A 24765-nucleotide genomic window follows, 5' to 3' on the forward strand; every position below is an offset into this window, starting at 1 on the left:
CCAGTGTCCCTAGTGAGGGTGTAAGGTGTCTCCCTTGCCTCATGTCTTACGGCACTCAGTGCCTCACATAACAGACTCTTAAGAAAAACACAATCAATTGATTGTAGACCTTGAGACAGCTAAGTAAGAAGTCTGACCAGCTCTGTAAAGACTCTCTTAAACCTTGTATGTGAATTTGAAACCACTGCTCTCTGGACGAGAAGCCCTCATTTGCTGGTCATCAGGCCTTCCTTACAGACAAGTTTTTGTTTGTTGTTTTGAAATTGAAATGCTGGCTTCAATCAGCAGTTCCTTCAGAAGCGCTGCTGCCGGACACTGACCTTTCATTAAAGAGCGGGACTGCTGGAAGCATAACTAATACCTCTTCAGTGAGATTTGGAAAGCGGAGAAGAGAACATCACTTCATCTATTTCTCCACTGAAAGGTTATTTCAATCAATGAGATAGAATGAGCTTTATTCATAAAGCACTTGGAAATCCTAAAAGACTTCGTATTAAATATATTTGACAAAGGAGAAGCCTGGGCTGGGAGGATGAGATGCTGTCAAAATACAGATCTCAAACACCCACCAACTCAGAAAAGCATGTGATGGGGCCTAGGATTTGATAGTGGCAGACCGAGCCTGGAAGCCAGCTTTGGCCTTTCTGTAGCTACAGCTTCTCAAAGTGGGGTGGCAAGTACTTGTTACTACAAAGTGAGAACAAGTAGATTCCGGAATCTGACACCAGGCATGTGGAAGGCTCATGGTAATTAAAAGGCGCCTTTAGAGTTCCTGATGGGACCCAGGCTTTTGTGTCACTTGGCTCCCACTGTCACCATCTGACTCTGGTTGTGGTTAGCGGCACGAGTTTGGGGATTAACCATACTTCTATTCCAAACGTAGCCTTGCCACTTACTAGCTGTGTGACCATGGGGAAGTTTCTTAACCTCCTGAAGTACAACCTCTTTACTTGTAAAATGGAGAGTCTTGCCATCTCACAGGTATGTGGTGAGAGCTGTATGTGGTGGAGGGTGTCTGTCTGTCTTAGCACACTCCCCTTATCACACCTCCTCTGTGCATTGAAAGCAAGCTTCCCTTCACATAAACATGGCTATGGCTTTGGTCCAATTCAGAACCTGAGCTGATACTATTACAAACCTCCTGCAACTCCATCTTGGAAGCATTTTTAGCAAGTGCTTAATGCTCCACCATCATTTTTCCAAGTAATTGCTACTGCACCATGAGCCGTATCTCAGGTTAACAAGAAGGACAATAAAGGTCATGGGCTTCTCATCTTCAGTTTGACCTTCCTCGGTCAAGGTCTTCCTGTGATTGAAAATGAAAGAAAAATTTCAAGAACTTCTGAGCCAGCTAGCTGAGACTGAACCAATTACTATGTTTGACCTCAGTGTTACTATAGAACCTCCTCATGCCTTCTGCAGCCTCTAAATAGTTGCCTTCAGCCCTCATCACAGCACTCGGCAGGGCTGTGCTCTGACCTTGCCCAGACCTTTCCAAACAGCTGACATGAGAGCTCAAGGATGGAATCTGTAGGAAACTCATCACAGCCCTGCAGCACTCAAAGAACGACCTGCAACCGCAGCAGCTAACACAAGACCTAGTGCCCTCTGGCCAAGGACAGGCCTCTGTGATGCACACACACAAATACACAAACCAGTGTTGAGCATCGAAGCGGCAAGCGCTGTGTCGGGCATGCCACACGGGTAAGTCGCGAGTGCATCCCACTAAACACACCAGGCACTAGGTAGCTCTGTCAGAACCACCTTGCTTCCCATCTTCCTCAACAAAGACTATCTGCTCACTGCCCACTTATAGGAGAGCAACGCCCATTTGGGCAAGATGCTGCACATCACCACCCTGACTCCAGCTGGTCGCAACTAAGACCACTGACACCAAGGTCAACAGGCCTGGAAAGTGCTCTTCCTACATGTTAGGGAGTTAGGGCACCATGGATTTCTTCACCTCATTAAGATAATTCACACAAACATCACTGGCTAAATGGCTAACCCCCCCCCCCCAACATACACACATACACACACACACACACACACATCACTTTTTGTTAATCCACGTGAGCAATACCATTTGTCTCCCAATACACAATGTTTCTGGGGAAACTGGGTTGGAAAGCTCAGCTGAACCCTGAGGCCAAAGAGGCTTCTTCCCTTCCACTCCAAATCTAGACTTCGAGACATTTTCTGAAGTTGACTCTCAAGTGTGTTTGCTGACAGAGATGAAAATACAACTTCCTAAATTCCAAAAAATATACCAAAAGCAAAGTTAAATAGACCCCACAGTAAAAGACTACATTTATAAGAGAGACAGAGAGAGGGAGGGAGGGAGAGAAGGAGGCAGAGTGGGGGAGAGAAAGAGGGGAAGATAATAGAAAACATAAAATCCGAAAGTTTGATAACATACTCTGTGGGGAAACCAGAGAGTAGGCACTTTCCTACATTGCTGGCTGGAATGCAAAAAGGCACTCGGAAATGCCTACAAGGATTATATATGCATTTACCCTTTGATCAAGCAATCCCACCTCTAGAAATCTACCTCAAAGATAAACTGGAAATAAAACAAAAAAGCTGAATGCACATTTTGGTGCTATTTCTAATAGCTAAAGCTGGAAAAATCCGTACATCCATCTAGGGGGCAGGGTGAATGAACAACAGTCCGTCCACACAAAGGAGACCATGGAAGCTGTGAAAAGGAATGAAGTCTATGAAGTAATCTCCAGGATATATTGCTAAGTGAAGCAGACAAAAGTGTGTATAATGTGCTACCGATTTCTTAAGAAGTGAGAGATAGGATGCCTTTATTTTTCAAATGAAAGGATGATCCATAAAATTTTTTTTAGATTATTCCCTCTTGGGGAAGGGAGAGAATAGGGTAAGGGATCAAGGATAGAAGCTATCTTCTTTAAATATACTTTTTTATGGATTTGACTTTGGACCCATGGAACCACTTTACATAATTAAGAAACAAAAGTAATAAAACAAAAGCAGTTTCTAAATATTTGAAACAAATAAACTTTTATATACCCATACAGAGACTAATGATTCAGCTAAATATAGATGGGTTGCATGCATGTGAGGTAATTACTGAGGCGAAGGAAAGAACCATGCAGAAGAGTTATAAAGAGAAAAGTACTTGGAGCTCACACAGGACCAGGAATAGTGCCTCTTCACACCTGCCAAACTGTCCTTTATTATTAAACCTGACCATTCACTGGCCATTAGGTAGAGTATACAGAAGGGTCTCACCTCAGTAATGGGCAATAATCAGCCATAGCTTTAAGGCTGCCCTGGTCCTACATGACAAAGCTCAGAAGTAAGACCCAAGTGTATCAAAGTGTTTCCCAGTAACTTAACTGAATCCTAAAACAAAGTTCAAGACTGCTTGTTGGAATACAAAAATAACCAGCAACAACAAAGTAAAACTCACAATGCCAGACATTCAGTCAAACATCACCTGGAATACCAGGAAGTAGAGAGATATTACCTATAATTAGGAGAAAAAATCAATCAATCGAAACCAACCCAGAAATGACACAGATATTAGAATTAGCAGACAAGGACATTAAAATAATTAAACCATATTCTACTTGTTCAAGTAGCTGGAGGAAATATTGACTATGTTAATCAAAGACATGAAAGATATATATATATTAGAAAAGACTCAAACCAAACTTCTAGAGAAGAAAACGTCAATGTTTCAGGTGAAAAATACACTGATTGGGATTAACAGCAGATAAGACATTGCAGAGGAAAAGACTAGTTAAGTTGAAAACAGAGCCATGGAAACTAAAATGAAACAGAGAGAGGGGAAAAAAGGCCTCAAAAAAAAAAAAAAAAAAAACTAAAACCCCAGAGCATCAGTGAGCTGTGGACAACATCAAGAAGCCTGATATATGTATCATTGTATTTTCCAAAGAGGAGACACACGTCCACACAGCAAATATTTTGTTTTTCCTGTGCCCTGTGCATGAATTGTCAATGTAGAGGTGATTCAGAGTTGTGGTCACAAAGAGCTGCCATCCCTCTCATCAAGAAGATTTCTTAGGTCCCAAATGTTTTTCAGGGCATTGACTTTCCAACTGGAGAAATGGGCTCAGAAGCTTCCTGAGAACCTTAGGCTTTGTCCATGGGTACCCATTCTCAGGCTGAGTCTTAGTGAGGTGGATCCCATCCCTAGAACTTTGTCCTGCTGAGCAGGACAGTAGAGTCCAGTCCTCCCCCATGGTTCCCAGGCATTAAGGCCTCTTGGCCATGGCAAGAACCTGAGGAGTCCCTGACAGGGAAACCAGAAGTTCATCTTCACAATATCCTGGGTAGTGAGTCCCTCTAATAGCAGGCTTAGTGGGTCCACAAACCTTCAGGACAACTGCTCATGAGGTGTCTGAAACTATAGCCCAAACCTGGCTCTCCTTGTGACAATTCTATGGGGAAAAAAGGAATTCAGAACTACTACAAGGGTCTAAGATATAACTATGCATAGATCTAGATCCATATCCACAACTACCATCCAGTTACAATGGGGGCCTATGATACTAAGTGATGAGTCCACTTCTATGATATTCTGGAAAAGATAAAACTCCTATAGGGGCAGAAAATGGATCAGTGGTTGCCAGGAGCAAGGTATGATGGGAGAGATGGGTTATAAAGAGGAAGCACAAGGAATTTTTGGAGGTTCTATAATCTTCTATAGAAACTGTTCCATAATCTTGACTGCAGTGATGGTTATATGACTATAGGCACTTATCAAAATTGATAGAACTACATACTAAAAATTGATAGAATTTTCTTGTTACACATTTGTCAAATTTCAGAGAACTGTATACTAAAAAAGGTAAGCTTTATTAGATATAAATTATACCTTCCTTAATAAAATAGGAGACAAGTAAAAAAAAGTCTAAAAAACTGAAGCCTTAAAAACATAAATATATTTTATATTATATTTGGCTTTTATTAAGATTGATCCCAATTCATACTCTGGTAAGAAACTCCCCCCACGGTGAAATCCTTTAGATTTAGTGCTTCTCAAAATTTAATATGTATATGAATCTCCAGAGAACTTATTAAAATGCAGATTCTAATTTAGGAGGGGTGAGGGCAGAGATTCTGCATTTCTCAGAAGCTTCTAGGTGATGTCGATGCTGTTGGTCTATGGAGCACACTTTAAGCAGCAAAGCCAAGGACTCTAGTCAGATTACTTGATATATACAGGCCAGGAGAACTATTCATTCAGGTTGAAAAACACCTTTGTGGCATGATACAGTGTCTTGGCCTGTGTGTGTTAAAGGACAAATCCCTTTGCAACAGTGTGTCACTTACCATCCTCAGAGCTGAAAGCTGACCAACTGGACCATTCTGGAACCAGGCCTGGAATCAAATCCAGCTAATGGTTGCAAAGAAAACTTGTCAACAGAAATCCCAAAACCCCTGCCCTGAGGGTAGAAGCTTCAGGAGGCCCATGAAGCCACAGTGGCCTATGAAGCCACAAAGGCCCATCCATTTATCCATCCATCCATCCATCCATCCAACCATCCAACCATCCAACCATCATATATGAATAGCAACCTCTCTGCAAATGTGCATGGAAATTACTTAGTCAGAAAGGAAGTCAATACTGATTTCTTGTGATTCTGCTGACTCTGAGTGGCACCACCCGGCAGCTGCTGAGAGCCCAGTGCTGCCTGCGCCCCCAGCAGGGAGTTTCATCTGTGCACTGGTCTCCCAGCAGGAGTAAGAAGTAGCTGTGACAGGAAACTAAGAGTTGGAGGATGATGGTAAATGGCTGGTTTTTATATTCAGCAACTTCATGACACTTTCCCAGGGAACTGGCACTTCTTTTTGCATGCTTAAAAAAAAACCACTATATAAATATCTTCACAGCTTCTTCGCCCACAGATGCCCTTAGGTATAAAACATCACGTAGCAGACTAACACATGCCAATACCTTCGGATACTTCACTTGGGGCTTTTCAAGAGGAACTAACCACATGTATATTGAGAGTCTTATTATAAGTTGTTAACATTTATTGAGCACTTACTATGTGCCACAAACTATCCTAAGTGCAATTCATACCTTCATGATCTCAACATGACATCACCTCACAGCAACCCCACGAAGTAGGAACCACTATTGGCTCTTCTTTACAGATGAGAACTCTCAGGCACAAGGAGGCTGGGTAATTCGTCCAAGGATGCACACTAGTAATAATAAGCAGGGATATAAACTCCAGCAGTTGCTGTCTCCCTGCCCCATACCTTTCCCCTCTGACCACTATCCTAGGGTCTGCTCTATGCCTGGCGCTGCGTGTATGAATGCTCACTAAGCCTTGGGGTCTCCCAGCTGGGAGAACTTGAAGAAACATGGCATTAGGATCACCACGTGTGTTACTCCCCAATTTCCTTAGCTTCGCTTTCTCACAGTAGGAGATGATTGCATGATACCCTTGCCACTTGCATGATACCCTTAAAACATCACACAGTAAGCCTGGAGAGGTACTGATAACTGAGCTGGAAGGTTTGTTCTTCCCTAGATCTTACCTTTCTTATGTAAAACTGGGGAAGGCTGTGGAGGGAGCAGATCTGGGAGGGAAATCAGGAGTTCAGTTTTGGACATCCTGAGTCTGAAATGCCTCATGTATATCCAAAAGGGAGATATCAAAGAGCAGGTTCAAATTCACATACTACTGAAAAATTAATGGATGACAAGATACGGTGAATGGGACTCTCTTAAGAGTAACATGGAAGAATAGTTTGGGAGTAGAGATAGAACAAGGTTTACCATGAGCTGGTAATTGTTGAGCTGACTGATGAATCCATTGGGATTAATTATACTCTTCTGACTACTTTTGTATGTCTGCAACTTCCCAAAGTAAATTTTTAAAAATTCAGAAGGAGGGGCGCCTGGGTGGCAGTCAGTTGAGCATTTGACTCTTGGTTTTGGCTCAGGTCGTAACCTCAGGTGGTGAGATTGAGCCCCACATTGGGCTCTCAGCGTGGAGTCTATTTGGGATTCTCTCTCCCTCTCCCTCTGCCCTTCTCCCCCCACCCTGCTCTCATTCTCTCTCAAATAAATAAATAAATCTTAAAAAAAAACTCAGAAGGACACAGCATCACTTACATAGAATATCATACAAAATATAAAACCTAGGTCTAATCATAAAGGAATACGAGACAAACCCAAATTGAAGGACAGCCTACAAAATAATCCATCCGTACTCTTCAAAAATGTCAATGTTATGAAAGATAACAAAACACTAAGGAACTGGCACCAAAGACACATAACAACTATATGAAATGTGTGAAACTGGTTTGTATCCTGGATCAGGAAAAAAAATTGCTATAAAGGACATTATTTGGTCAATCAGTGAAATTTGAATGTTGATTAGTATATTATGTAATATATATTGGTGTGAAATATCTTAAATTTAATCATTTACTGAGCTTATATATGAAAATGTCAATATTCTTCGGAGTTTCACACTTAAATACTTAGGTGTGAGAAGTCATGATGAATAAAACATATTCTCAAATGATACAGTAATAATAACAATTATAATAATATATAAATATATGTCTACATTATATAGATAGATAGGAAGAGATTATGCAAATGTGGCAGAATGTTAACAACCAGTGAATCTAGGTGAAGCATATGTCATATTTCTTGTGCTGTTCTTTCAACTTTTCTATAGGCTTAATCTTTTTCAAAATCAATTTTTAAAAAATTATCATGATTAACCTGATGCAGTTAGTATCCCTAAAATACATCCCTTGCATTCCCTTCATTATATTCTTTTGAATAAAAAGCTATCTTCTTTATTCCTTAATGATAGGTACAAAACACTTGACTTTTCCTTAAGAAGGCCTCTTGTATGTATCAGTTTTCTCTGCATTACGTCAGTCACTCATTACAGCAGGCCCTGCAGGTACTCTCCACTGGCGGAGAACCTTGGCTGAAGAATGTCTTGCTCAGTCACAGTCCCTTCCCAGGATAGCCCACATCCAATGCTTGTTGACTGGGGGCTGTAAAGTCCTGGCCCTCTTGCCCCAACTCAGGATGGTTCTACGGGGCCATCCCCGCTTCAGAGCTCTCTGTAGGGTCCACTGAGGCCTCAAATGAGACCATGTCACAGCCTATTGTGGCCCTGTGCCCAGTCCACTTCCTTCCCCTCCTTGCTACATGTGGTGGCCTCATGAACACTCCCTCACAAACCTCCTGCACAGTAATCCCCACCTCTCAGTCTACCTTCCCAGGGACCCAACTGTGGCAATAATATGACCATTTTGCAGATGAGGAAACAGAACCTTTGAAGATCACTTGCCTAAGGTCAGAAAACCATTTATTGGTAAAGCCATGACTCGGACTCCAAATCTGTTGGCCTCCAGCTTCCCCTCCCTTCGATTTACCTTTCCAAATCCTACTTCTCAATTAAGGACAGGGCCAAGTTCCCACTTCTCTCATTGGTCTCCCTGACTTCCCCTTTCTGACCTCGAAGCTCTCACCATCTGCTCCATTTGGCGCATGGGCATGGTCCCACTTGGAGGCTTTCCTGAATCCTTACCTCATATTACAAAATCATTGTGTTGTCATTTAGCTTTCCACTTTGAAGTTTGGTGCTTTCTCTGCATTGTAAGTTCCTGGGGATAAAGGTCATTCATTGCTCTTCATGTCCCAACAGTTGCTGTGCACACGCAGAGCACACAGCACATTACTGTGCAAGAATGGCAAGATCCCCTCTCTTCTGGCTGTGTTCTAAGTCTTAGAACAGGAAGCACAGCATCCTCAAAAGATACTTAGCCCTGTGGCTGCAATTTCCTTTTTGCCATTTCTGGAATGGTACAGGGCTTTGCGATGTGGGATATGAGGGGATGGCAGGCTATTCTGCCAAAGAAACAATACCAACCATGGGGAGAGAACCCAAGCTGCACTGATCCACATTAGAACGTGAGCCAGAAAACACCTGGTCAAATTCAAATTCAGTCAAGCAACAAGGAAGGAAAAAAAAAAAATACTAGGACTGAAATCACTAGAACGTATCTTTGTCATTTATTTTGCCAAAACGACTTTCATTTTAATTAGTTAAAGCGTTTCATAATATGCTAGGAAATGGAATGTTGTGTACTCTGCAAAAGTAATGAAGTCTTAGATCAAAAATCTGACAATACCACGTTATTAAATTTTAAGGGAGAAATAGTTGAGTAGCTTTTCTTTGAAGATTATCAACTGGGAGATTAACAAAGGCTTTTCCATAATCTCCTCCTAGCAAGGAGAAGGGGAAGGAGGCAGAGGCAAGAAAGTTTAGTCCAAACTCCCTCTCACTTCCAGTTCCTGGGCTTCACTTGTTTCCATGGTAACTCTGTTACTAGGTGGCCACTCAGACAGAAGCAGGACTTGAAACAATAGGCATCTAAACACATTACCAGCTTTACACTTGGAAATAATTTTCAGCATTTTTTTCTCCTTTGCTGTCAAACATTAACCTGTATGATGATGTGTGGTGTTGCAAGAACAATATAAATGCATATTGACTGAAAAATAATGTTTGCCAAACTTCCCTAACTGTGCATGAACACCACCAATACAGGAAGTCGATTTTAGAAAAAAGTTTCTGAGTTGGAACATCTGTAGGAGGGGTCTCCAAACTATAGAGCCCACAGGCCAAATCTGTGGCCTGCCACTTGTTTTGTACATCTTGTGAGCTAAGAATTGTTTTTATATTTTTAAGTGGTTGAAAAAAATCAAAATAATATTTTGTGATACCTGAAAATTATACAAAATTCAAATTTCAGTCTGAAATAATGTTTTATTGAAGCACAGCCATGCTTACTCATTTATATATTGTCTAAGGCTGCTTTTTTTAAGATTTTATTTATTTATTTGAGAGAGAGAGAGACAGAGTGTGCACGTACAAGCCGGGGGAGAGGTAGAGGAGAGGGAGAAGCAGACTCTTCACTGAGGAGGGAGCCAGACTGGGGCTCCATCCCAGGACCCTGAGATCATGACCTGAGCCGAAGGCAGACGCTTAACAACTGAGCCACCCAGGCGCCCCGAAGGCTGCTTTTGTGTTACAACAGCAGAGTTGAGTAATTGTGACCGAAACTGTATGGCCCATAGAGCCTATTTACTATCTAGCTCCCCACAGAGAGAATTTGCCAACCGCTGATCTAGAGACATGAATTGTACAGGAAAATTTAGACTAGGAGGCTGGGTACTTCTTCTTTGCCAAGAAGTTTATATCAGGTGCTGTCTTTATTCTTTCAGGCTGCTATAAAATACCATAGACTGGGTAGCTTATCAACAACAGAAGTGTGTTGCTCGAAGTTCTGCAGGCTGGGAAGTCCAAGATCAAAGCACCCACATGCTCGCCTTCTGGTGAGGGCCCGCTCTTCCTTGTTCAAAGCCAGCACCTTCTCCCTGTGTCTCCACATGGCAGAAAGGGCTAAGGAGCTCTCTGGAACCTCTGCTATAAGGCACTAACCCCATTCATGAGGCCTAATGATTTAAGCACTTCCCAAAGGCCCCACCTACTAATACCATCTCCTCTGGAGGTTAGAATCTCAACATATGAATTTGGGGGATGGGTGGGTACACATTCAGACCACAGCAGGAGTTTTCGATGCAGATGCAGGCCTTTCCCACTGAGTTTTTACACATTCCATTCACCTTTGCTTCTAGAAAAGCACAGCTGTTATTTTTGTGAAGACCAAGAGGAATAGCGTTACATGATATGATCACATTCTTTGTCAATAAGGCTCACACTCCACTCTCCTAGGGCTCAGGCAACGTGCTACTTACTCCTTCATGTGTTTCATCTTGCTCCTGGCCACTGTGCTGGTGAACACTGTTGGTCCCGGGGACATGTCTGAAGCTGTGCTGGTGACGGTCCTTGTGTCTGAAACATCAATGCACAGCACTTACGGACTTCATCAGCACTCCAGCAACTTGGAGGCAACATTCAAGGGCAATCAGAAAACAGAAGTTAATCCACCTTCGCCACTACGTAATGCTACATTAATTAGAGATGAATTCAATTATGCACATGCACATTAAGGAGATTTATTCCTAATGACAAGATTATTCATAGTTTTAATACGCACAAGGAATTCCAGGACCAAGCCTCTCACCAAAAGGATTACTTAAACAGAACACCATTATTTAAAAGATGGGCTTTATACTAGCAAACTCTCCAGGAAACGCATCAATGGCAAAGCCAACATTCCCGAGGAGCCCTTGGCAGTTGCTTTCAGCAGGTGTGGTATTTGCTCCGATGACTAAGACAGTTTTTCTAATAAGATTAGTTTTCCCTTTATCTTAATCCCGCACCTGAGCATTGCGTTTTTGCAATGGAAAGCAAGATGCTGATGGTGGGGCGGGGGGTGGGGGGGGGGTGGGGGGTGGGGTGGGGGTCACCTGCAGCCGTGAACTTCAGCAGAACAGAGCAGAAGGCCAAAATTGGGTTCAGGAAGTAAAGCGTTGTTAATGAGAGCTGCAGTGTTATGAAATCTGCTGAGAAAGCTACAGTTTCTACTGATAAACCCTGGAGGCTCCTACAAGGCATGTTGGAATTGAAGGGAAGGAAATAGTCCATCAACTGAAACCACACTACTTCCCATTAGGAAGCTAAGAGGGCCCCTGAGCGAGGGCTGGGGTTGTGCAGAGTTGGATTTGCATACCGTCCTTCCCTGAGCTGGGGCAGAATCTTCCTTGTGCATTCCTTACATCCCCCACAAGGTGCCTCACACTCCATCAGGAAAAAACATTGAACGCCCTAATATTCATTTATAAATTATATCCACGTAGTTGCTATGTCCCAGAAGGGCCCCATGTTGGGACATTCCCACGCTTCCCACCCCATCTCTTGTAACACGTGACTGTCTGATTTAGGGACCAAATGAGGGAGTGAGAGCCAGTTCTCATATTACATATTAGCAAAGCTTTCTTCTTATATTTTTAAGTTTAAAAAATTAAATGCAAATTCTAGTATTCCTCAACTACACCCTTCTTTTGTACACCCCCTGGGAGGGCATGCATCTCACTTTGAACTGCTTGCTCTCATGGCTATTGTTGAGATGAATACTCTCCTGCTTAACTCTTGGTCAGAATCTCCGATCTTTTCTCAGCCTCCATCGCTAGATGCAGAATTACTGGCTCGACAGGTATGAACTCTATAAAGGACGCCTTCAGAGATAGTTAAATAAAGCTCCTGCTCTTTCTGGTACTTCACCAGTTACGGCCAGTGACTGACTGCTCCCCTTTGGCTCCCTCCTGGCGATCACCCCTTCCACACCCCGAGGGAAGACCCGCCTCAGCCTCCCCTGGCGTCAGACAGAAGCTTTATTTCAGCTTTCCCCTCCCACCAGCTCTGGCCAGGACAGCTGCTTCTCCCCAAGGAAGGCTTTTGTGAGGAGGAGAGATGGCATAGGGGGTTCGTTTCATGTGCTCATTGGTTGCTTTTTATAATCATCTTTCCTAGATCCTGAAAAGTTACTAAAACAATCACCACACCACACCAAGTAAAATGCAAGCTCAAAAACCAGTCCTGCCAAGACTGAAAAGAAGGTGCTGCTTTCCCTTCTCTTCCAGAGAGCTGGCAAATCCTGAAGACTTGTGCAAATAAAGCTCAAAGAAATTTCCAAAAGAGCTGCAGTTTATTTTATTGTGGCCACGATTCCCCTGAGTAGGGCTCTCAGTATTGCTGGGAAAGATGCTAAGCCTTGAGCCAGAGCACAGAACAGGCCAAATACCATTTCAAGTACCAGCGTTGGCAAAGCTCGATGCTCAAGAGCAATTCCTTTTTTCATTTTTCTTATTGGCCAGGCTTTTTCCTCTCCATCCCACCTTTCACCAGGAATAGCAGTTGCTTTATGTCAAAGAGAAGGACAACACATTTAGCAATCATAATAAAAACGACTGGGCTAGAATCATAGACTTCAGCTTATTAGATGAATCCCAGAGTCACTGAATCCAAGTGTGTTTTAGAACTCTGCTTCTCAAACTTCAATGTGATATGAATCACCTAGAGATCTTATTAAAAATGTAGATTCTGTCTTAGTAGGCGCGGGTAGGGTCTGGAATTCTGCATTTCCAACAAGCTTAGACAGGCCAGCTACGTAATTTGTGGGGCCCACAGCTGAATGACAGTGCAAGGCCCCCTGTTCAAAAAGCAAGAGAAAAGCTGATTACTTTCTTCTGCTTCTGATTACTTGTGGACTGTCACGGTGTTTTTTTATGGGGCATTTAATGCTCTCCCTCAGGAACTGGAATAGATACTCTCAAGGAGGGTGAAGACCCTTGCAGGGGCTCAAGGACCCCGCCTGCCCCTGATCGTCCCCTATCTGTGCACAGGCCCCCATAGGGAATGGAGGGTGGTGGGGGCCGGGTAGTTAGGGAGTGGGTGGTGGAGAAATCTTCCCGGGGGGTGGCTGGAGGCAGCATGCAAGTGAGGCTTCAAGCCCCCAGCATAGGTTCCATTGTCCCATCAGACTTCACTCATAAACATAAATTCAAAGATAAAATTATTAGGGATTTTACTAAACCCCAAGTGCAAGGCCCCCTCTTGAGCCTGGGACACCATGCAACTGCACTGGTTGCAGGCCCATGAAGCTCTGGTTCTAGAGCTCTGCTTTCTCAGACTTAAAAAATAGATGAATCCTTAATCCTTGTGTTGATTTTCTAAAGTTAATCTTCTCTTTATTAATTTCAACAGAAGGTTCATGGCCTTGGAAGTAGTACGTATGTGTAAGACACATAATGTTAGGTGCATGTATGAATTCACAAATTTCCTGCGAAAACTGTATACCCTCTTCCCAAGGAGCTTCCCGCCACAGGTTGGAAGTGCACCCTCCCATGAGTAAGTCTGCCCCTCGCTGTCTACCTTTGGCTATCCCTCACTTTTGCTTCACCTCCATCTTTTTTCTAAAGAATCGTGGATCTGACAGGAAGCATCAGTTTCTAAGAAGAACGTCCAGCAACCAGTCATCAAATGAAGCTTCTACCTAGGATAATTTTTAAAAAGTGGATATGGGCACACGTAAGGAGTGGCCAAGGAAGATGTTTAAAAAAACAAAAACATCATAAAAAAACAAAAACAAAAGCAAAAAAACAAAAAACAAAACAAAACAAAACAACTCTGACCAGTCTATTCCGCCAGTGGTGAGTTCTGAAGATACTTGACTCGGGTGTGCCTCTGGGAAAAGCCCTGTCGTAGGTGTTAAGTGGCTCTGACTTCAGCCTCAAGCCAGAGAAGAGCAGGGGATCAAATGGCAGCCATGTCCTGCTTCCTTCTACCCACTCACTGTGTGGGTTGTGTGTTCCTTAGGAGACTGTGACCCCACTAGAATAAAGGGAGAGTGACTATGGTCACACCGTGGAGAATTCCACTGTGCTCATGGCTCAAACCACAGGTCAGCCTCAAAATGGAAGGTCCAGACATTTTGAAAAGAAGGTGGTGACAGGAAATGTAACCTGGAACAATTTCAGCTCTCGCTTCCTTCTTCCATCCCCATCATGCCCTTCCCTGGAACAGGTAGGACCTGTGATTCCTAGGGAAACACAACAGCAAACCGATGCCACTTAGCGGTTCTGGTGAGTTTCCTTTTAAACCAACCACAGTCTTCCCTTGTGTCATTGAGCCTGGGGTCTGTCTCCCTCAAATTCTCCTCTCTCTCCTCTAGGCCCTGTCACGGTCGGCTCTCTGCCATCCTCCTTTCCTGGGTCCCATCTTTCCACGGCTCACCCCTGCTTTCCATCCTTGGTTCCTGTACCTTCCTGTCTCAGGTACAGGACTTGTATTTCGGTACTTAGATTTAGGGTCTTTTAAAAACTTTATTTCTATCCAAATTCATCCCAAATCAGCATTAATAACAACAACAACAATAATAATGGCTAACCCTTTTTTAGTAGACAAATGCCAGGCCCTGTGCTGAGCAGCTTACCTGTAAATCATGTCATGTGAGGGTTCTGGGAAGTAGGTACATTTTTCAATGAATGAGCTTTGAGACAGTAAGTAACTTACCCAAGTTCATTACAACTGACACATGACATAGCCGGAACTCGAAACCAGGCCTTGTTTTATTCCACAGTCCTAGATGTTGGCAACCCTACTGGCACCTTCCCAGAGTGCATATCCACTCTATGGCAGCCCCTGGGCCAGATGTTAGCTGACGCACTGCCCGCCATGGTTTGCTTTCTAATACTGAGAGTCACAGAGATGAATCTGTTACTCCACTCCCCTATACTTTTCTTTTCTTTTCTTTTCTTTTTTTGATTATTTATTTATTTGAGAGAGAGAGGGGGAGAGCACACAAGCAGGCAGAGTAGCAGGCAGAGGCAGAGGGAGAAGCAGGCTTCCCGTGGAGCAGGGAGCCCGATGCAGGGCTCGATCCCAGGACCCCGGGATCATGACCTGAGCTGAAGGCAGATGCTTAACCAACTGAGCCACCCAGGCGCCCCTCCCCTATACTTTTCTAACCAGTTAGTAAGCTCCCTGACTACAGAGATTATGTCCTGTTCATCTTTTTTTTTTTAACTTCTTAATCCATTTTCAAGTGTACAATGCAATGGCAATAAGTACATTCGCCATATGCAACTATCACCACTACTTATTTCCAAAACTTTTGCATCACCCCAAACAGAAACTCTACAATCAGGAAATAATTCCCCATGCACCTCTCCCCAAATCCCTACTAACCTCTAATCACTTCCTGTGTCTGTGAATTTTACTGTTCTAGGTACCTTATGTAAATGAACTCATACAATATGCGTCCTGGATCTGGCTTATTTCACTCAGCATACTATTTTCAAGGTTCATCAATGTATGGCATTAGCAGGACTTCCTTTCCACGGACGAATAATATTCTTTGTATGTATACATCACATTTTGTTTATCCATTCATCTGTTGATGGACACTTCAGTTGTTTCTACTTTTTGAGTATTATGAGTAATGCTACAGTAAACATTGGCATACAAGTATCTGAGTACCCACTTTCTATGCTTTTGAGTACATATCTAGGAGTAGAATTGCTGGGTCATATGGTAATTCTATATTTAGCTGATTGAGGAGCCACCAAACTGTTTTCCATAGCAGCTACACTGTTTTACCTTCCCATTATTAGTGTGTGAGAGTTCTCCACATCTTCGCCAACACTGTTATTTTCTGGTTTTTAAATTATAGCCATCCGAGTGGATGTGAGGTGGCATCTCATTGTGGTTTTGATTTGCATTTCCCTAATGACTTTTCATGTGGTTATTGGCCATTTACATATCTTCTTTGAAAAAATGTCTATTCAAGTCCTTTGTCCATTTTTAAATTGTTTGTATTTTTGTTGTTGAGCTGTAGTTCTTTATATATTACAGATATTAAACTTTTATTTAATATATAATCTGTAAATATTTTTTACCTTGTTCATCTTTGTACCTCCAAAGTTCATCTCAGCATAAGGCATGTATCATATTAAATTTATACCTAAGTATTTTATTCTTTTTTTGGGGGGGAAGGGTCGCTTTTCACATTTTATTGGCCACAGGGGAGGGGGCCACAGGTGAGAGGGCCATATCACCAGAGGTGCTCACAATTTCTTCAGCTACTCCAAGCTTGGTTCCTAGGGATCCTGAGGGTGGCTGGGTGCGTTAGACATGTTCCCATCATCTGGGGGGGCAGGGGGAGGAATGGATAGTTGTAGGGTGTGGCCTGGTTGATCATGGTAGCATATTTGGTGAAAGGGCTGAGGGTTGGCAGAATTATAGTGAGGCCCCCAACGGTGAAGGATGCGACCAGCACCAGCTCCTTGGCCCAGGCATCCTTGGGGAAGGAACGAGTCTCCTGGCCATCTTGGTCACAGCAGTGGCCTATACCTAGGTATTTTATTCTTGATGCTATTGTAGATGGAATTGTTTTCTTAATTTCGTTTTTGAAATGTTCACTGCTATGTATAAAAATACAACTGGTTTTAGTGTATTGATCTTGTATCCTGCAATCTTGCTTAACTTATTAGTGCTAATAGTTTTTAGTGAATTTCTTAGGGTTTTCTACGTACAAGAGCATGTTATCTGCAAGTAGAGATAGTTTTACTTCTTCTTTTCCAGTCTGGATGCCTTTCATTTCTTCCCCTTGCCTAATTTCCCTGGCTAGAACCTCTAGCACAGTGCTAAATGGAAGTGGTGAATGAAGTCTTTGTCATGTTCCTGTTCTTAGGAGGAAAACATTCTTTCTTACACCATTAAGTATGAATTAGCTATAGGTGTGTTCATAGAAGCCCTTTATCAGGTGTAGGAAGTTCCTTTCCATTCTTAGTTTGTTGAGTGTTTTTTATCAAGAAAGGTTGTTGGATTTTGTCAAATGCTTTTTCTGCATCTATTGAGATGATCACATCGTTTTTGCCCTTTATTCATATGTTTTATTTCATTAATTGATTTTCTGATGTTAGATGACCCTTGCATTCTTTGGATAAATCCCACTTGGTCATCAAGTATAATCCTTTTTTTTTAATGTTGCTGGAATTATTTTAGTAGTATTTTGTTGATGATTTTTGCACATATATTCACGATGGATATTGGCTCATAGTTTTGTTTGTTTGTTCTTGTGATGTCTTAGTCTGGTTTTGATATAAAAGAATGGCCTCATAGAATAAGTTGGGAAGTGTTGTCTCATATTCCATTTTTTGGAAGAGCTTGTGAAGAACTGGTATTAACTCTTCTTTGAATATTTGGCAGAATTTACCAGTGAAGCCTTCTAGGCCTGGGCTTTTCTCTATTGGAAGTTTTTAGTTTTCTAATTTAATCTACATGTTATAGGCGCATTCAAATTTTTCGTTCTTGACTCAGTTTTGGTAATTTTTGTCTTTCTAGAAATTTGTCCATTTCCTCTAAGTTATCTAATTTGCTGGCATACTATTGTTCACAGTATGCCCTTATAATCTGTTTCATTTCCTTAAGGGTAGTAGTAATGTCTCCCCTTTCATTCCTGATTCATGAATTTGAGTCTTTTTTCTTATTTTCTTGGACATTATGGCTAAAGATTTATTAATTCTGTTGATCTTTTTAAGGATTTTTGGTCTTGTTGATGTCCTCTATTGATTCTTTATTTCATTTATTTCCACTCTAGTCTTTATTATTTCCTCTCTTCTGCTTGCTTTGGGTTTAATTTGCTCATCTTCTTCTAGTTTCTTAAGGGAGGTATTATATTTTAGATGCTTGAAGGTAGGAATTAAAGTCAATGGTAATTTAAATAGTAGCCATGGTCCTTAACCCAGAAAGAGCTTGCAGTCTACTAGGGAAGACAGGGTATCCGTCTAGATGATCACCAGGAGTGCTACTTTGTACGTTGACATAAGACACCATGCTGCAAAGAGGGGTACTGAGGGTCTTTGGGAAAAGCACTAGCCTTCAAGTTAGAGGACCAGAGTTATTGTTCTAGTTCTACTCTCACTGGCTACATAGCCCGCAGGTGACCTCCCAGAGCCTCAGTTTGCTCATATTATATTTAAGCAGTTTCATCGGCCTTCTCTCAATTGGAACCTTCTATGACCTGGTATAAGACATCTCCCTGGACCTCCAGTGGGGTGGAATTTCCTTGGGAAGGCAACACTAATACTAATAACAACAACAACGAAAAGCAACCAGAATGACCAAATATTAAGAGGCAAATGGCTGGCACCAACAATCAATGGGGCAGGCACTCTGAAACATCAGAAAAAATCATCCTGAAGTCTTTCCCCACCTGCGCAACACAGGACGAGGAGGATTAGAACACTTGACACTATCCCCTGGGGATGTTTTGACAGTGAGATGAACACAAGACCATATGAAGAGACAGTCGGCAACTAGGAGCTGTGTTTCATAAGGGTGCAGAGCACAGCTCATCAGAGTAATATTGTTGGGCTTCCTGCTACTTCTATGGTCTCTTACCAGCCGAGCTATTTTCCCCGAAGGAGTGATAGCTTGATGATCCTGACATTTCACCAGCAGAGAGAGATTCTTCTCTCATTTCCTCCAAAATTTCCCTTTACACATTTGCTCTACTCATTTACTACCCCCAGCTCAGTGCCTGGATGGATGACCTTGATGATAAAACAGAAAGCTGCGTTCGCCCTCCCTGCAAAACCTCCTGCCATGTGGGTGATAAAGAGCTGATGCAGGGACTGCAGGGCTGGATATTTTGGCAAACAAGATCCCACGTAAGCACCTGGGACATTGCTTACTCAGGAATCCTTGCAGACACTGCCCTTCGTGCACAGTACGTGCAGGATGTTTCTCTGCTAATCTTTTACCCTCCCATTTCTTGCAAGTGCCTCAGGAACACTCCAGAAATACAGTTGCCCCTCTTGGCCCAAATTATTGCAAAGGCACGTCCTCGTGGCCCACATTGTTCCCCCTACTCTTTAGAGTGGCACATGATGGAAGATTTGTCTATGGGCTGACAAACTTTTTCTGTAAAGAGCCAAGTAGTGTTAGACTTGCAGGCAAACAATCTCTGTTGCAACTACTCAACTCTGCCGTTGTAGCATGAAAACAGCCATAGACAAGAGGTAAATAAATGAGCATGGCTGTGTTCCAGTACAATCTTATTTACAAAAACAGGTATTGAGCCAGATTTGGCCTGTGGGCTGTAGTTTATCAACTCCTGGCCTAGACGATGGAGAAGCTTCACGATTCTGAGCCGGAAGTGACTATAGACCTCTTCATGCCAACTTGTCTCATCTTATAGATCGGGAAACTGAGGCCAAGAGAGGCTGTGTAGCTTGCTCCAGGTCACAGAGCTATAAGGAAAGAGGCAGAGTCAGGACTAGAATTGTGGCTTCCTGACTGCCAAATGTGTGATCTTTCTAATCCCTCACAGAAATGACACATCCAGATAAGGATTTTCATGAGCTGATTTTGAAAAATCAGGAAATTATCAGACAAAACCCCTCCTCCAAACGTTGAAATTTGGGGAGAACATGACATCTCATGTCATCTCATCTCTCTGCCTCTCCAGACGATGTTGTTGGATTTTCTTTCTTTTCTTTTTTTTTGTACTGATAGGTGTCTGCCTCTCCAGACGATGGCTCAGGGCTTATTATGGAGGACCATGAACCAGTAGGGCGTGTGAGAGCCGTGCCACTCTGCTGAGAGGCTTATCTGACCCTCATCTTTGTTTCCTTGAGCTTCTCTTGTGATGACAGTGGACCTCAGGATGTCAATAAAATTGCCTCGGAATCTGCAAAGCAGGCTGCTCTCTGTCTTCACTGTTACCTCAACACCCCACGGATAGTGACACACCACCCCAATCTCCTTTCAAGGAAGGAGCTGTTCCCCAGCTGCCTGGAGCGCTGCAGATGGCCAGCCAGCCTCCAGCTGTGGCCCTTCCAGGATCTGCCTCCGCCATAGAAAGCTGCCTTGCCCAAGATCACGCCGTTCCCATGTGGCCCACATTTAATGACTGACCATGGTAGAGGTAGAAATCCTGGCCATTTTGGCCCATGCAGACAATTCTGGTAAGTCCAGAACTCCCCATGGATTTGGGCCAGGATTGTCAGGACTGCATCACTGCACTGTCCCCCCTCTGCCTCACCTCTCCTGTCCGCAGGGCTCTCCTGAGGGCACTCCCAAGCAAGCATCCTGCCCACTCGACTTCATGTCAGAGGCTGCTTCCTGAAGAACCCTAGCCATGACACAGGGGAGAAACAGGAGCATGGAGGTGGTTGTCTTGGCGACATGAACAAGTTGAGCATTAAACAAGAGCAATAGTAAAGATACCGATGTAGCCCTTTACCCCTCCCCTTGAGCAATTCTTTTGGAATACTGTCCGCAGCCGCCACCTAGGAGAGCTGTCGCCGTCAGCGGCAGCTGTGTCCAAGCCCAAGCCCCTGAGGAGGCTGGTGAAGGAGGGAGTCCGGAGAAAAGAAGAAGGTCCAGGAGAGAACAGCCTCCAGAAGCTTCCAGTGGGAAGGGAGCCAGGGCACATTCAGGTGAGCACTTAAGAGTCCCGACTCTGTGATGTTTGCTAAGTTACAAAACTGTGACTCAGCTTCCTCACCTGGGCAAGAAGCCTATGCACAAGGCTCCAGTAAAGCTCAAACGCAATGATACACAGAAAGGCGCTCTGCTGTTCGCAGAGGCCCAGGACGAATTCACGCCACCTCCCTCGGCCCCACGGAACCACCACAGTGCTTTGCACAAGGGCAACTCCCCAAGAGCGCCCCACTGTCTCCACCAACGTTAAATTAGTTGGAAAAAAGTGGGTCAGCTTGGGAAAGAAAACTTGCTACTCATAGGGGAGATAATAATACCAGAAGATGGGAAATAAACTTTCTATTTTTACTACGTGGTTATTTCACACCACAAATACTCAGCTGAACTGTATGGAAGATTAAAAACAACAGGAGTTCAGGGGTTTGCAAATGTTCATTTCCTTTTGAATGTACCAGAAGAGGCCTCTAAGAATAGCACCTATCAGTACAAAAAAAAAGAAAAGAAAGAAAGAAAAAAAAAAGAGTGTCTGGGTTTTTTTAATAAGCAATTAAATGTGGATACAGGTTGAGGAGAGATTTGTGGAAGCCAGACTCCGACTTCTTCAGTTGCGCTTACCCCGTGCGGCCAGAAGCCAGTATTTGGGGCGTTTAATTAGTCTAAGCTGCCAATGTGGAGAATCCTAGCTTGAGAAACAAAACTTGCTTTTTTTGTGATGGCAGGTTGGGCTGGTTCAAGACTGACTAATATACTTAAGGTAAACGCATCAGTGCTTCCCTGTTCTTTTAGGAGAAAACAATCACATAAGTCATCCATGTTCATTGCAGACAAATTAGAAACCACAGAAGGGAAGAGCTGCTTAAACACCACTGCTAACACTGTGGTGTTTCCAAATGCACACACACACACACACACACACACACACGTATGTGTGTATCAACTACAGCTCTGTACACTTGATTACTTTATAACACCTTTCATGCCAATGAATACGTAACTGCATCATCATTTTTAATAAACTGTAAAGAACTTCTTTGTTCTAGAAAATATACTAGTCTCCATTACAGGCATTTATTTTTATTCCAGTTTTTCACTATGGTAAGCAACACTGCCATGAAGACCTTTATATATTTATCTTTACACCCACCTCTGTCTCTTCAAGATAAATTTCTGGACAGAGACTTACTGGGTCAAAAATAATTTGTTCTTTCAGGTTAATATAACCTAAATGTTGAAAGAAAATCTTTTTTCTGGGTTGTAAATACCATTCTCTTCAGTGGGGTCATAAATATATATTAAAATTGAATGTGAGGCACCTTTATTAAAAACTTGATTCAATTTTTCAAAATTTGTCAAAAGTCAGCATTTTCTTTATAAAGCCATAGCTGGAAGTAAAAACACCCTTTTTCCTGATATCCTAGCCCAGTGGATCTCAAAGCAGAGTCCCTGGACCAGCAGCGTCAGCATCACCTGGGAACTTGTTAAAAATGCAGATTCTCAAGACCAACAACTTCAAACCTACTGAAGCAGGTGGGGGTGGGGCCCAGAGAGCTGGTGAGTCTGATGCTTCCCACTCATCCTCATTGATGTTCATTACTTCCTGCCTGCAATTCTAGTTATTTGGTCTAGAGATGTTCACACCCCTAACTACCTGGAAATTCCTTAAAAATATGAACTGTGAACCATATTCCTTTTGTGCCCTACCATGGTTCTGGGCCAGGAAATGCTCACACTAATTGATTTGTAGTTAAACGCAGTCTTACTCACATTTCCAACTTTTCACATAGATAACCTGATGGTAGTTCTAAATGAACTAGAAAAGACACCCTCTGTCCTAGCAAATGGAGGGGCAAACTCCCTCCCTGCCAGGGACACGGCTTTACTGACCCAGCCAGAAGTGGCCTCACAAAGCAATTGGTCTGGGACATAATTACTGCCAGAAAGAACTGCTCAATATCGTCCCTTTCAAAGAACAAGTAGTGTCTAAAGTTCAAATGGCCAAGTGAATGTGTTCATTGACAGGGGCCCAGGAGCAGCCACCTCACCCAGGAAGGCACAGCGATGGCCATCTGTGCTGCATGCAATCAGACATACCAAGAGCATCACTGAGCTGCTTCTGGGGCTGAGATGGACGACAGAGGCTCTGTGTCCTGACCACCTCTTGTCAGCTGAATGGCGTGGAACTGGGGTCTCAGTTGAGTACTTAGCTAAGCAGATCCAGGACCAAGCGTCTTGTTTCGGCAAGCAGGCATGCACTCCGTGGAGTTCACCCCCAGCTGGCATGGCCATGGCCCCCCATTTGGGACAAGGTCGCACCTTTTATTAGACAGTGGCTGTCCGAAGCAAATGGCTCCCTCTACAGTCAGCAACACAGAAGATAAGTCAAACAAGGATTACCTTGAATCATCTACTCCTTCTGTGAAAGCCAAAAGAGATGTGGCCACAAAACACTTTAAGGCTATCTCTCCCTCCACATCTCTTAGAACCAGAAAGTTCATTACTACGGTAGATATTTATTATTATGTTTGGCCTCACATTCTTCTTCCTTTGTTGGAAGAATCTTCTACTTTGTGAGACGGAGTCTGGCTCGCACTAAAGAAGCTAAAACCCTGGCTACTCACTTTCCCAGCCTCCCTTATCGTAGGCACATTGTGTCGACACATGACCAGCCTCTGCCAATGAGACACATCCTCCCCAGACTGTGTATCCAAAGTTGGTAGTGAGAAGAGGACACATGGAATCCATCCAGCCAGGGCCCGGGCAGGAGTGGCAGCCATGGCCAGGTTCCTAAGGTGGCAATGAACAAAAGCCTAGCAATGATGCCCAATGTCCAGCATTAGTGGCCTTGAGGACTTCCAAGCCACCCTGGAAAGAGGCCCATGTGGAGGGAACTGAGGCCCTCCGCCAACTTGCTGCTGAATGAGTGAGTCATCCGGCCTTCAGATGACTGTGGTCCTGACGTCTGACTATAACCTCATGGGCCCCTGAGCCACAACCACCCACCCGAGCCATTTTTAAATTCATGACACAGAAACCATGGAAAACAGTAAATGATTACTGTTGTTTTCAGCCAATAAGTGTTTGAGTACTTTTTATGCAGCCATAGATAAGCAATATAGGCACCGACTTTTATGAAGGGTCAGGAGAAGAAACAAATATATGAAGACTGTTTCTGCATTTACCTTAAAACCAGTTTTGAAATCACTGTGTTGCTGTATGGTTACTTTGGAAATGCTGTGCTACTAAATTCTTAGAACTTAGTAGTAGGAAAAAAAGGTGTCCTTTGGAAATGGATAAATGATCTTAAAATCCATGTGGAAAAATAAATGTCAGAGGATAAGAATCTTTTGAAAAAATAAGAAAATTGGAAGATAATTGTCCTATTAGATATTAACACATCCCATAAAGGCAGTATAATTAGAACACTCTGGTACTGACAGAAGATTAAGAACCGAGATCAGGGTGGCTCAGTCAGTTAAGCGTCTGCCTTCGGCTCGGGTCATGATCTCGGGGTCCTGGGATCAAGCCCCACGTCTGGCTCCTTGCTCAGTAGGGAGTCTGCTTCTCCCTCTCCTCCCTCTGCCCCTCCCCCTCCTCATGCTCTCTCTCTCTCTAATAAATTTTTTTAAAATCTTAAAAAAAAAAAAAGAATCGAGATCAGTAGACCAAAATAGAATCAGAAACAGACAATATCCAGGAGTTGTGATATGACAAAAGGGGAATTTAAATGAAATGGAAGAGAATAATTCACCTGGCATAAAAACTATGAAAATAAGACAATAAGAATCCTAGAAGAAAATTCAGG

The 24765-nt window shown here is 43.1% G+C and overlaps 1 protein-coding gene across 7 annotated transcripts in view; it reads right to left on the reverse strand.

Moving 5' to 3' along the window:
• The window catches only part of NEK11 (NIMA related kinase 11), a 237990-nt gene that overhangs the window by 33442 nt on the left and 179783 nt on the right, over positions 1–24765 (reverse strand). For 6 of the 7 annotated variants that reach the window (XM_032408712.1, XM_032408709.1, XM_032408715.1 and 3 more), the window contains one exon: positions 10808–10904. In XM_032408712.1, coding sequence (XP_032264603.1) covers positions 10808–10904 — 97 coding nt within the window. Of the gene's footprint in view, positions 1–10807; positions 10905–14351; positions 14554–24765 lie in introns of those variants that run through there. The other variant, XM_032408713.1, reaches the window with a different exon arrangement.

The sequence above is a fragment of the Phoca vitulina genome, unplaced genomic scaffold (genome assembly GCF_004348235.1).
Source record: "Phoca vitulina isolate PV1807 unplaced genomic scaffold, GSC_HSeal_1.0 scaffold10, whole genome shotgun sequence".
In the NCBI taxonomy this organism is placed as follows: Eukaryota; Metazoa; Chordata; class Mammalia; order Carnivora; family Phocidae; genus Phoca; species Phoca vitulina.